At 37.4% G+C, this 13,650-nt stretch overlaps 1 protein-coding gene across 1 annotated transcript in view; it reads left to right on the top strand.

Annotated features, from left to right (window-relative positions):
• srgap1a (SLIT-ROBO Rho GTPase activating protein 1a) overlaps positions 1–13,650 on the top strand; it is an 87,265-nt gene that overhangs the window by 55,942 nt on the left and 17,673 nt on the right. Inside the window, exons 9-15 of the mRNA XM_063004267.1 lie at positions 3,128–3,325; positions 3,569–3,653; positions 5,049–5,076; positions 7,356–7,383; positions 8,374–8,434; positions 9,406–9,483; positions 10,246–10,380. Coding sequence (XP_062860337.1) covers positions 3,128–3,325; positions 3,569–3,653; positions 5,049–5,076; positions 7,356–7,383; positions 8,374–8,434; positions 9,406–9,483; positions 10,246–10,380 — 613 coding nt within the window. The remainder of the gene's footprint in view (positions 1–3,127; positions 3,326–3,568; positions 3,654–5,048; positions 5,077–7,355; positions 7,384–8,373; positions 8,435–9,405; positions 9,484–10,245; positions 10,381–13,650) is intronic.

The raw sequence follows: 13,650 nt of genomic DNA, 5'->3' as shown, positions 1-13,650 counted from the left end.
AAAACAAAAGCAGATCCAAGCACACAGAAAGATACAACTGATTGCTACTGGTAAATCATATTAGCTATATCATTTGCATCTAAAAAAAACAATTTACCATCATTACAGTGAAACATGCACTAATGTAGGCAAGTATTAAGCAGGTTATATTTACCTAAGATTAAGAATGCCTTTATTTGTCATATATACATATACAGATGTACAGTACAATGAAATTCTTGTTTGGAAGCTGGGTCAGAGCACAGGGTCAGCTATTGTACGATGCCCCTGGAGCAGAGAGAATTAAGGGCCTTGCTCAAGGGCAGAGCTGGGATTCAAACTCTCAATTAGCAAATTGTCGTGAGTTAGTTGTGAAATCCTTGCATATTAAGCAGCAAGAGATTCTCTAAGTAAAAACGTCTTTTTTCTGTTTGAATTGAAGTGCAGCTGTTTTTATAGTGCCCATGCTGTGATACATGACACGAAAAGAGAAACATTTTGCTGAATACTAGATTCACTGACAGGATTTATATGCAGACTAGGATAGAATAGAGCTTTTCAGAGCTATATACAGAGCTAAGAACACTCACAATAAACTAAAGAACTAATATGTGTGGAAATGTTTTTGGAGAAAGAAGTGTTACAAGCATTCAGTCCCAGTAATAGCTTAAAAACATAATATTTTTATGATCACTGCTTTTATTGATGAAACTTTCTTTGTCTCGTTGTGCCTTTGGCATCCTAATATATATATTCTGTCAGAGTTTGAACTAAATCCACATCTTTTCAATCTTCAGTCCTCTGTAGGAAGAATCTGTTGGTTTTGCGTTAAATAAACCTCAGGGAGGAACAACAAAGCTGAGCCGCTGTGTACTCGGTGCCTACTGCCCCGTGAAATCACGGATTGCTGCTAACTTGTCTAACACCAGGCCGTCTACCATGTAACAGGCTGCTACGTACATTCACACCAGTGATTATCACAACAGTGCTAAACAAGTGCTCGGCCTGTGGGCTTCAGTTCCTACTTCAGATAAAGCTTTGGAAATGAAACACTGTAACTGCTGCAGTTGTGATGGAAATTGATTTGAATGGATAAATAATTCATAAATATGAACTTAAACATTTCAAAAGAGTCTTTCTATCTATTAATCATAGATAATAGATAGTGTTTTTTAGTGTGTTGGATGATAAAGCAAACATGTTTCCATGTACAAAAAAAAACTGCTGACTCAAAACACTTGAAGTGGAAGCATATAGTGGCTGTTAAATTAAATTAATACATGCAGCAGTGCTATTATTTTATTTTCAGTCAGACCCACATTACAATGTTGATAACTCCTAACCACAAATCTAAGAATATTATATTTATAATATAAAACGTTTTGCATAAAGATGTTGGCTGTCCCAACAATTGCCCTAGATCTCTGTTAGAATATTTACATGTGGTGAAAGTCAAAAGTTTACATACAAGTTTACATATACTAGTAATGTCATGGCACTCCTGGGATTTCAGTCATTTCTACATCTGTGTTTTTTCTGCAGGATGAAAAAAATCAGGGTTTTCTATTTTAAATAATCTGAAATCACTATTTAAAAATCCACACATTTTGAATTTGGTGTAATTTACTTCATAAACATTCGAGTTATCACTACATACTGCATACAATAGAACTACAGGATGTTCTTGGTGTGTCGCTGTTTAAAACGGTGATCTGACAGTACTGTGCCGGGTTTTGACCTCACAGAACTGCAGTTGGGTTTATCATAACTAATACATCAGCCTGAGACACATCCTTTAAGGCACCATATTTATGAGTGCTTAGTTCTGGGATGTGATTGATAACATTTGAAGCTCTCTTATTTATTTGTTCTGTTTCTATGCCAGTCAACTTGTTATAACATGCCAGAGTTAGCCTATAGCTTTTGTTCTTAGAAGCATGACCTTTCTATGAACTACATCTGTTCTATTAAAATGTGTACACAAATAGGCGTGGCAGCTAAGGTTAGGAGAACACTCATCGAAACTAAACTGTCTTACTAACAGCTGCAAAGCAGAGAAGTCCGGTATGTACTTGTCTTTCAGTGGGTTTAGGTTTAAATCAAAGCAAACATGCAAATGATTCATCAGGATTAGCAGGGTAATTCTTTCTTGTTTCCAAGCCACTGTATACCCAGTAGCCATTTAGAGCAGCCAGTGCATTGGTTTCATGTTTTTAAGTGGTGGAAGAAGATTGGAGTACAATTTGGGGAGCTTGTGAACTTCAGAGGCAGGCAGGTGCCAGGCAGAAACACATTTGTGAAGCTTTGTGTACTGATACAGGACGTCATAAACCCAGAAGAGGTGAATTTTTATCGATCTGTACCAGCTGAGATGCGAGTGGTAAAAACTGTTAAAAACTTTAAGTATGTACGTTTGCCACAGCAGAACTTAAAAACCAAACTGTTTTAATACACGTCTACCTTCTGCCTCCCTCCCTACCCTCTGCTAAATGCTAAAAATGTAAATGTAAATGCCTCCCAGGGGGTAAAACTCTGATCCTGAGTCTTGTAACTGAGTTGGGATCAGGCTGTTGTTCTGTATTAACACTGAGGTCATACTGCATTTATTTGAATGGAATTGGGAGCAGCTCACTCTGGCCCTCAGGGTTAATGAGGGGTATGAACACAGTGTGTGTGCTGGAAAACTGTCAATCCCATTTACTGCCCATAAAACCCGAGGCTGATTGCAGAGGTGATTTGCTGTGTGTGTAGGTGTGCATCTGCTGAGGAGTGGGGTTTCGGTTTCATCAGAGTTTCCCTGAAGCACAAACACTCATGATTTTATATAAGCAACATAACATCTTAATACTTTGCTGTTCTGCTTGTAATACATGTCTCATACACAAGGATTTTTTCTCTGTTTTTCCTTGCACATCAATAATATGGTTATTATTTTAGATTTTTTTTGTCAGATTTTGTTTGGTCTAGTCTTTTAAATATTCAAGTTGTCATGGATGCACCATTCCTCATTTCTCACATAATTCAGTCGTAACTTGATCTATAAAGGCGACACAAACTACAAGTTTCTAATGTGGCCAAAGTAAAGCAGTTGTAATAGGTTCAAAAATGGGTAGTGTTTTCTAACCTTTGATTCTTTTATTCCTTACAGATTAAGAAAACCTCAGAGGCCACTTTGACCACCATCCAGGACATGGTTACTATCGATGACTATGACGTCTCTGAGTGTTTTCACCACAGTCGCTCCACAGAGTCCGTCAAGTCCACTGTGTCTGAGACGTATCTCAGCAAGCCCAGCATTGCCAAGAGACGAGCCAACCAACAGGAGACTGAGCAGTTCTATTTTATGGTAATTACAAATTTACCCTTTGTCCCTGTGTCAATATTTAAATTTGATCAAAAATTTCTAACAAACTGTTTTCTACTGTATAAAAAAATGTCAAGCCCAATGAACTCCAGAAGGCGTTTTTCCACTGCACATACAACACAACAACTGGTCCAAAACTGGTCCAAACAGGAACCAGCAGACTAAAGGCTCTTGTTTTAGCCAACTACCTTGTATTAAGTTTTTCCTCCTGTTGTGTCTTTGCAGAAATTCCGGGAGTTTCTGGAGGGAAGCAATCTTATTGCAAAGCTCCAGGCTAAGCATGACCTGCTGAAGAGAGCGCTGGGAGAAGGTAACTCTCCAATAAAACACAAAATATTTAAGTTTTGATTATGTCTTTAACACAGTTAAGGTTTTGGAATGGTCTAATCAGTTCTGACAGAAACCCTGAAGAGATGCTATGGCAGGCGATCTATAGCTTCAGATGTGCTTGATTTAAATTACTTCACTGAAAACAGTGTGAGTTAAAATTCATTTACAGTGAAGTAAAAGCTTAATGTTAAAGAAAGAAAATGTTGTAGTAGGTGGTGCTAAAAACAAGCAGTTCTGTTTTTGTACAAGCATCACTAGTACAGAGATGAATCAGTATCACTGTTTTCTCTAACTGTCAGCAAGTGAACAATTTGGAATCATCATTAAGTTTGTAGTTTACAAGTCAGTCTTCTTTCTATCATTTCTGTTTTTGCGTTTATAAAAAATTGGCTGGCAGAAAATCTTCAAGTTTCTTTGGTCAGGCAAGAAAAACAGAATTGATACTGATGTATCTAGACAATTTTAAACCCAAATTTTTACAATTGTGGGGTGGCACGGTGGCTTGGTGGGTAGCACTGTCACCTCACAGCAAGAAGGGTTGATTCCCAGGTGGAGCGGTCCAGGTCTTTTCTGTGTGGAGTTTGCATGTTCTCCCCGTGTCTGCGTGGGTTTCCTTCAGGAGCTCTGGTTTCCTCCCACTGTCCAAAGACGTGCAAGTGAGGTGAATTGGAGATACAAAATTGTGTTCAACATTAAACTTGTGACCTGATTAATTTTGTGTAACCAGTAACTACCTGCCCTGTCATGAATGTAACCAAAGTGTGTAAAACATGATGTTAAAATTCTAATGAATAAATAAATTGCAATTATTATGAATCTGTTTTTTATCAGTCAGGACTATGGCACATGCTTGGCTGCCCATACCAGTCAGAACTAAAGTGGAGCAAATCTTTATATAAACACAGTTATGAGTGCTGTCCAACTTTGTCTTAGAAACCTGTAGATGGTGTCCAGCTCTGTGCTAGTACGAGCTTTGTGTGTGTGTGGGCTTATTAGTGCTGTTGATGCATAGACATGTTCAGTCTCCACTGTCTGGTCTGAGCTGTTAGTCAGGAGTCTCTGTAGTCAATAGTTCATTTACAGCCTTAGGCCCATAAAGTGACAGGTACACACTACTGCTGGATTAAGATCTAGAGGCGTTTAAGAGTTTCTGCACTTTATTACTGAGTTAGGTCTAAGTAAAATGGAAGTCACATCTAATTATAAACATGTAAAGAAAAGTAAAGGCCAGATGACAGTGTGCATATGCTTTACTGAACACTCTGAGTGAACAAGCTTCTGCAGGGATTTTGATAGACAAATCATTCAGCTATGATGATTACATCTGCTCCTGCTTCATTTTTCTGTATCTTTCTGTGTCTGTTTCTCTGTCTAGGTCACAGAGCAGAGTACATGACCACAAGGTATTCAACAATTCATTCATTGCTGTTTATGTTTAGGAACTATATAACATTGTAATGGGGTAAATAAAGATTTTGGGTTTTTTAAGGATGAAAGTCTGTATGTGATGACGGCTATATGGTCTTTAATTAATGAACAGAATTTCCGTGGGACATGTTACTGTATGTTGTGGGACATCTTTTTTATTATTGGTTTTTTTTTATTAGCTGTTGTCATGTGTGTTTCCTCATGGGTCTCCAACTCCTGCACCAGTCAGTTTCCAAACCTGAAAGATTTTGTGTCGCTTTAAATTTTAATTAATGTAACCAAACGTTTAAATTGTTCAGTGTAGGCCGGTCACAGACATGACATATCAGACTGTTATCAGACAAGTAGTAAAAAAAGTACATGTAAAGTACATGTGTATGCCATAACAGTGCTCGTGTTTTTAGTGATATCTTCTGTTGTGTTTAAATTGCTTTCAATGAAATAAACATACAGCGACATTCATTCATTCCTTGTCTGTGTTACCAAAGCTTTATCATAGTCAGGTTTTTACAGGGATTTTAAACAATACTATCCAGTGTAATTGATTTTATAGTCTTGACAATCTTTGTGAATTGTGGGATGGAAATAATGTTCAGTTAATATTGCTTACAATTCGTAGTGTGACAGGCAGTATTCTGATCCCCAGGGTCCCATCCTTGAATCCTGTATTACACTGCACCACAGGCTCTCTTTAGACTCAGGAATAGAGTACGCTTTGAGGACATGCTTTGTAACTACAACACTGAGATGGAAAGTTTGGGTGTTTTGTTTTATTTTATGAAAGAGCTGCTGAGATGCTGGGCTGTCATTGATGTCGGGGAGAAGAAACTATGAATATTTAATTTGTCCTTGTGCTGACCTTTAAAAAAAGTCCAATAGTCTGGTAACTTGGTTTTTTTTTTTTTTTTTTTTTTCTTCCCATAAAGTAGCTCTGTTTACATGGAGCCTTAATAATCTTCTAATAATTGAAATGCTAGCTTAAACAGAACCGTCATGTTTAATAATGAGAGAGAATAATGTGATTGAAATATGTTGAAAAGAAGAGAAAGAATTTACACATTAAATTGGAAAATGCTAAATTTCAAAGACAAACACATTCTACTGATTCTCAGTTGGTATGAGGGGGTTCAGTGTCTGCCAAGAAAAGAGGACCAGCACCAGCAGCCTGCTACCACATGGCCACATGACTTGGCTGATTGGCTAATCACATGAATGTTCCTAATAAAGTGCCAAGTATTATGTATTACATTAAACAGAAGCTGCTCACATGTAAAAACAGCTATTACACGCAGTATAATGTAAGTAAAACTTGATGTTTTGAAGGAAATGTCCAGCCCTTGACCTTTCATTCAGAGCTTGAGCTGCAATGATGCCACAAATAATTTGTCACTGTGAGATTAGAAAACAGTTCCCCTTGTGATATAAAGGAGAATCCAGCACAGCGGGTCACATGTGACCCCCGTATGGCTTCCTTGTCTGATCTTCAGGGCTTGTGGCTTCTCTCACAGAGATTGAAGCCTCTCGCTGCTCCCAGCATGCCTGGTATTTGCATGACTTTGATGTGGCACTGAGGTGTTTCAGTATGAGAACAGTGTGTTCAGTTCGTGGAACTCAGCAGGACTCATCTTACACTCCCTAAGCCTGAATGAAAAAGTTCACCCATTTCTCAAATGCCTTATTGTTACATCTGTGATAGCATCATTATTTTCACCACCAAGTGCTTTAGTTTGACAAAGCTTTTCAAAGTTTTAGTGGTGAAGTTGAGTCTAATCAGCATCAACTATTTAAAAAGGTCACGTGACAGGTAACTTGTTACCTCATGCTGTGTTTATATGCACATGTTACTAAAAATTACACATGAAAATAACATCTCTCATTACTCTCATTAACATCCCTTCCAGACTTGCTGTCTTTCTGTCAGGGTTTACATTTTTTATTGTGCACTCTGACAAGCCTGCGATGACACAACCCCATGTGTTCCATGACATATTCATTGCCTCACCAGTATTAAAATTATATGCAATTTGAGCCACAGTAGCTCTTCTGTTGGTCTGTACCATACGCTAAAACCTTCATGTCTTCTGGCATCCTAGATGCCCAGCAACTTTGGCAGTTCCTCTGTGTTCTCCTGTAAGCCAAACTCATTACAGCTTTGGAGGCTGTTGGATCAAACTAAAAAAAAAACACAAAACAGGGATTTTACCTTTTTTTCTCTTTTCTCTTTTTTGTGTCCTTTCTTTGTTTTTGTTTGTAGACGGCGGAACTCTCACACCAGACATCAGGTAGATCCTCCATCGTGCTATGACTGATTTACGCTGCATGTTTTTCTGATACAAAGTCCTTATTGTCTATTTCTGCCCACTAACTGTCTATTATAAAGAAAGAAAAGTACCACAGACTTTACAGACCACAGGATCAGTTCATCAATGTCATAGATAATGATCAGAATCATTAATTGTATCAAAATAACATTTATCCCGATGATTTGGCCAAGATTAGTTTAAAACTGGTAACATCTTTTGACATTGTAAATTTAAATTCTATATTTCTTTGATGTACAAGGATATATTTTGGCATCTGACAATTCACCATGGCTTTGCAATATATAAAATACACTCCTTCATGCTTAAAAAATAAGTCATCTGTTGTAAGTAAAGTATAGTGAGTACTAAAGTATATGTGCATGTATGTGTTTGCTCTTATGGAAATCATTTGTTTGTTTAAGACAAAGAAGCAACACATTTAAGTGCATTTTAATAAATACCGAAGTGATATTGTGAAAGTAGCCTTAAATGTAAAACAAAAATCTCTTCTTTTTAGTAGATCCATATTTTCCTGTTTAGCTCAAGACTTTCCACTGTGAGTTTTAGACCAGGCTAATCTAGGTGTTATGTTTATTAAAACTATGTACGTGTGGATCCATTCAAGGCAACATTTCCATTAGACAGCAGGGATTTTCTTTACAAGCTTGTTTTACTGAGCAAGTGGCACTTTGTGAATCATAAAGACTTTGTGTACTTGTGTTCTTTTAAATGCCTAAGCTAATAATGTGCACAATGAGGTGTAGAATTAGATTTTTGCTAATTAAATTCCAAGTTAACCTTATTTTGAGCTAAATAAGACATTGTTGCTGAGTCTGTAAGCTCTTGGTTTAAGTACTAACACTTCCACATGTAGCATGCATTATGTTTTTTTATTTATTTATATGTAAAATAAACTGTACAGGACTTCTGTCCATGTCCGTGTTTCATCAGCGTTATGTTGTTTTAAAGGACTCTGGACACGCAATTCCACGACTGGTTGAGAGCTGCATTCGCTTCATCAATCTTTATGGTAAGCATTCCAGTTAAACTGAGGGTTATTGTCATTACAGAAGTAGAACAGCTCTAAGAGGAAGTTTACTGTAGTGCATGTTATACAGAGTCTCTTTTTTATTGACCTGATCTGCCCTGGGTTTCCTCCGGGAGCTCCGGCTTCCTTCCACAGTCCAAAGACGTGCAAATGAGGTGAATTGGAGACACTAAATTGTCCATGACTGTGTTCGATATAACCTTCTTGTTAATCTTGTGTAATGAGTAACTATCGTTCCTGTCATGAATGTAACCAAAGTGTAAAACATAACGTTAAAATCCTAATAAACAAACAAACAAACCACAACCCAGGCAACACAAACAATGCATCAAAATGAAACACAAAACGACATATACTTGATTGATGAAAATTGATGAAAATCTGGTCCCACTGTGGGTTTACAAGATGTAACGTAAAGCTTCCACAAGTGGGGGATTTGTGTACCAGTTCATTTTATTTTTTGTACCTGTTAAATTTAGTGTATTTACTTTTGTTTTTGGTTCTCAACCCATCCAGAGGTTGCAACCCAGCATTTGAAAAACCCTAGTCTAGTCTCTAGTCAACATGAGCAATTAAAAAAAAACTGTGAACTAGAAATTGTTACCTTAATACTCTCACTATATCCCATGAAACTGTATGAGACCCTGCCATCTAAATCACTTTCATTTTAGGCAATTCAGCAGTAAGGATTGAGCATGGCAGTTATACAGAGGAGATATAGATGATGTTTTATTGGTCTGGGCTGACCCCTGACCAAGCTTTTTATTAAAAGCTATTTTAAGCATAGACTTTTGTTAAATTTTACTGCTACCTCTCTGTCCTTTATAAATGTTCTATATGAAGATAAATTAGGGAGAATGGGAGCTTTTCCATCTTTTTTACTTTGCACTGTGCGCTTATGCTTAGAAATCAACTTACACTGCATCTCTGTGTTTTTTTCCTTTTTATTACAGGTCTTCAGCATCAAGGCATATTCCGTGTATCTGGCTCTCAAGTAGAAGTCAACGACATTAAAAATTCATTTGAGAGAGGTGGGTGGTGATGTGTTGTCACAGTGTGAAGCTCCCTGATGGCTCTCACAGCTCCTGCAGTGCTAAAATTCCTAACATAATAATGAGTGTTATATAAATGTAGTGACTCTAATCTGGCATGAGTCATAGTGAGTTTATACTGGGTAAAGATTACAGTAATCGTTCACTCTACAGTATTAACCCAACAATATTCTGTTATCTAGACTAGCGTAGGTCTAAATTGTGCCAGCAATATTTTGTTGTTTCTTTCCTATTCTTTGTGACTTTAACTTACAGAATTGAAATTATAAGGAATGTTTAATCTGATCTAGTAGATTGGTATAACAGCCAAACCAGGCACATTTTAATGAATCACGATATGCTGGTGTTATTGCCCTAATAAATGCATTCTTTCTGGTAAGATAATTCAGAATATATATAAAGCATATCAGGATTAGGAGTGCAAAGGGAAAAAATACTCAGGACATATCCACAAAGTTGAATCAGTTCATCTGGACACAAGTTTGTTGTAGAGATACGTTTCGTCACTCAATCGTCATTCGGATTGAGTGACGAAACGTATCTCTACAACAAACTTGTGTCCAGATGAACTGATTCATCATTGTGGATTTGTGTACCTGGATTATTGAGCATGCATCAACATACTCAGGACATACATATTGCAGCTTTGTGTTCCTGGCTAGAGAGAGGATGTGATTATGTAATATAACATCTATGTTTATGTATAATGAGAGAGATAATCTAATGAAACCCGTCTTTTAGGTAACGACCCTCTGACAGATGAAGAGAATAACCACGACATTAACTCAGTCGCAGGAGTTCTTAAACTCTACTTCCGGGGTCTGGAAAACCCTCTGTTTCCAAACGAGAGGTTTAATGATCTCATCTCCTGTATCAGTAAGTGCATACACATACTATGTCATTATTATACAGCTCCATTGTTGTCATAATGGCCAAACTAAATCCAGTGGTATAACCTCAGTTTTTAACAGCCGTAAGCTTTATGGTCTCAGATTGAGCACTATGATGTAACAGTGTTGTGACATTCAATCTCAAGGGTATTTTTGAACCAACCTTGATCCATGTTTGTGTTTGTGAATCCCATCTTATCACAGATGTAAGACCAAAATAGAAATGTCCTAAATAATAGCACATGCTTAAAACTAAAACTTTCTTTCCAATCCAGCTTTATGGCTGTTTACTTTTTACACAACCAGGCAAATTTGAGACTTCCCAGGTTAACAAGTGCTCTTTCTTAATTTATAGTATTTTCTATCTTTTAAAATTATAATAAAGACGTAATGAATATGAAATAACTTGGAATTAAAATAAGTTGTGAACTAATTGAAAAATAATGTGTTTAGTTTTATCGAAATAGACACTATTTTTCTAAATAAGAAAATTTGCAAACTCAGAATTTATTTTAGCCAACTGTATTCTGTGGTTTCTCACATCTGCTGATGCTGATTTGCCAACACTTGATTTCTTTAATCGGATGAACAAAACCATAATAAACTTGATAACCAACTTCAGCAATTACTAATTGAAGTATTTCTATCTATTCATGACTACTGAATGTAAATTGACATTTACAAGTCAGTAGATATGAACTATTATATGACTAATATAGTTAAAAAAAAAAAGGTTTTTGCAAACCTAAAAAAATACTAAAATTAAGTCCTTTTGTGCTCATACATTTGTCACAAGAAAACAGAACATTATAAATGATGTTGGTCAGTCAGTTATATCTACCGGTGAAATATTTATGTAATCACATCTTAGTAAAAATGTTCCTGTTATATTTTTTGGAAGGAAATGTAAGAAGCTGGTTTGATTAGATATCATGACAGCATATCCAACCACACCTCTCGATACGTTCATTCTCACCACTTTTTACTGTCAGACTGCTTTGTGTCAGGATGCTCATGTTGACAAAAATAACACTGTAGATAGTGAATACTTTGTGAATTTGTTGGTTATTGTATATACAGTATGTGCTGTGTATGAAGATGGCATTGATATCAGTCTTAAGGCTTTATTCATACAAGCTGAGCTCTCTGTGATGGGCTTTTACTGAAGGTCTGTTTCAGTGACTTTGGTCGTCTTAGCTCGTCTCTGATGCCTCAGGCTAGTACTGACAGCTTTACTATACAGCTATGTGTTCAACCATGCCATGACACACACCAGCATCAGCTCAGCTTTGTACTGGTGTAAATGGTACTTTGTTGGGTCACTCGGCTGGAAGGACATAGTGATTTTTACATCAGCATGATCACAGTGTTCTCTTTGTACTGAGTTTGTTTCCTAGTGTAATACTGGAGGGACGTTTAATAGACAATAAGGAGCAGACTTCATTGCTTCTGTTGGGTAAATGAGACCCAGTCTGGTGGACCATGTGTGTGAATGTGAGTCACAGGCAGAATGGTTTCCATAGCTGAGTTTCAGTCAGGCAGTAAGTCTGTGTGTGTGTGTGTGTGTGTGTGTGATAGATAGGAATTCCCTGCTGTTTACACACAGATGGCCTTTTACCTCTGCTGTCAAAGCTTCGACCTGTAGCCCAGTCAGCTGCATGCCATCTACTTCTCACTTACTCTTGCTCAATTCACTCTGAAAGGCATCCCACTTCATTTTAGGCCTGTAATAAGAGAACGGTTGTCGGAAGCTCAACACACTTGACTTAACAGCTTAACATGGGACAGCATCATGTACAAATTGCAGTCATACAATCTGTACAAACAAACATTCAAATGTTCTCTTTAAATGCACGTAACTACATCAGTATTTACTCATTTACTTTCTTAACCGCTTATCCAATTAGGGTCGCACTGGATGCTGGAGCCTATCCCAGCTTTTTAATGGGCGCAAGGCACACAGTAACACCCTGGACAGGGCGCCAGTCCATCGCAGGGCAGACACACATACACACACATACACAAACCCATTTACCTATCGGGTGAATTCAGTGTCTCCAATTAACCTGACTGCATGTTTTTGGACTGTGGGAGGAAACCGGAGCTTCCGGAGGAAATCCACGCAGACACGGGGAGAACATGCAAACTCCACACAGAAAGGACCCGGACCGCCCCGTCAGGGGATTGAACCCAGTGCTGTGAGGCGACAGTGCTACCCACCGACCCACCGTGCCGCCCTACATCAGTATTTAGATTGTTTAAAATGTAATGTACTTGTTTGCTTCCTTGCCCATTGTCATTTTTATATTACTCATCATAAGTGTCATTTATAAGTAAAGTAAGTAAAGGTACTAATTTAAATATGCACAAACAACCTAAATTAAATTTTATAATTGTAAATAAAAATAAATAGTGAAGACCACAGATTAATAAGTATGTGCTTAATATGGTGTGTGTAAATCCACAGTGTGGGAGGGTATATTAGGGTTCAGTCTTCCACTGTTGTTGCAAACAGAATAAATCATTAACAGACTGATTAAATTGACGCTAAATTAAGATGCACTACATTCTCAAAGAATATGACTGTGTTTTGTGTGTAAACCTATTTTATACACTTACAGCCAATGAAGTTTGCTTGTTGAATCTAGTTTTTTGTGCTGTGTCTGCACAGCTCACTAAGTTGCATATTTAAAACATTAATCTTTTATTTATTAAATTTTTCATGTATAAAGACAAAGTCTTCTAAATGACTTAGTTTTTAATCTCAGAATTATTTGACACGCCCCTCTTTCTGTTTTCTTACCCCTGGGTCTACATGAACTTCAGTTTGGAGAAGCAGAAATTATTTGCATGTCTTTCTCTCTTCACTCTAAATATATTCAGTCCCAGTTGTCACAGTTTGTTGTGTGGCTCGAGGTTTTAGCGTCTGTAGCTGCAGGCGTTCAGCTGGTGCGTCGTTCACTGGGAAGTATGTAAGGCAGGCAGGCAGGCACGTGTAGGACAAAGTAATGTACCGTGGCAAATTCCCCAAAGCCCAGCTCTCAGTTGGCACAGTAGGAGGCTTTTTTTTACCATGACGTGGCTATTTTAAGATACCATCAGATTAAAGGATCTGCTGCAGCAGATATAACTGAGCATACATCCTACATATGTGTGTGTTTAGTATGGGTAGTATATCTAGTAGTTTTTGAGTTTTGTAGCTGCTAATTGTCAAATGTTTTTCATCAGAGGAATCTGGATCACTGAACTGTTAGAT

The sequence above is a fragment of the Trichomycterus rosablanca genome, chromosome 11, assembly GCF_030014385.1.
Source record: "Trichomycterus rosablanca isolate fTriRos1 chromosome 11, fTriRos1.hap1, whole genome shotgun sequence".
Taxonomy (NCBI): Eukaryota; Metazoa; Chordata; class Actinopteri; order Siluriformes; family Trichomycteridae; genus Trichomycterus; species Trichomycterus rosablanca.
Note: the sequence above shows the minus strand (reverse complement) of the source record. Positions and strands in the feature narration are given on the sequence as shown.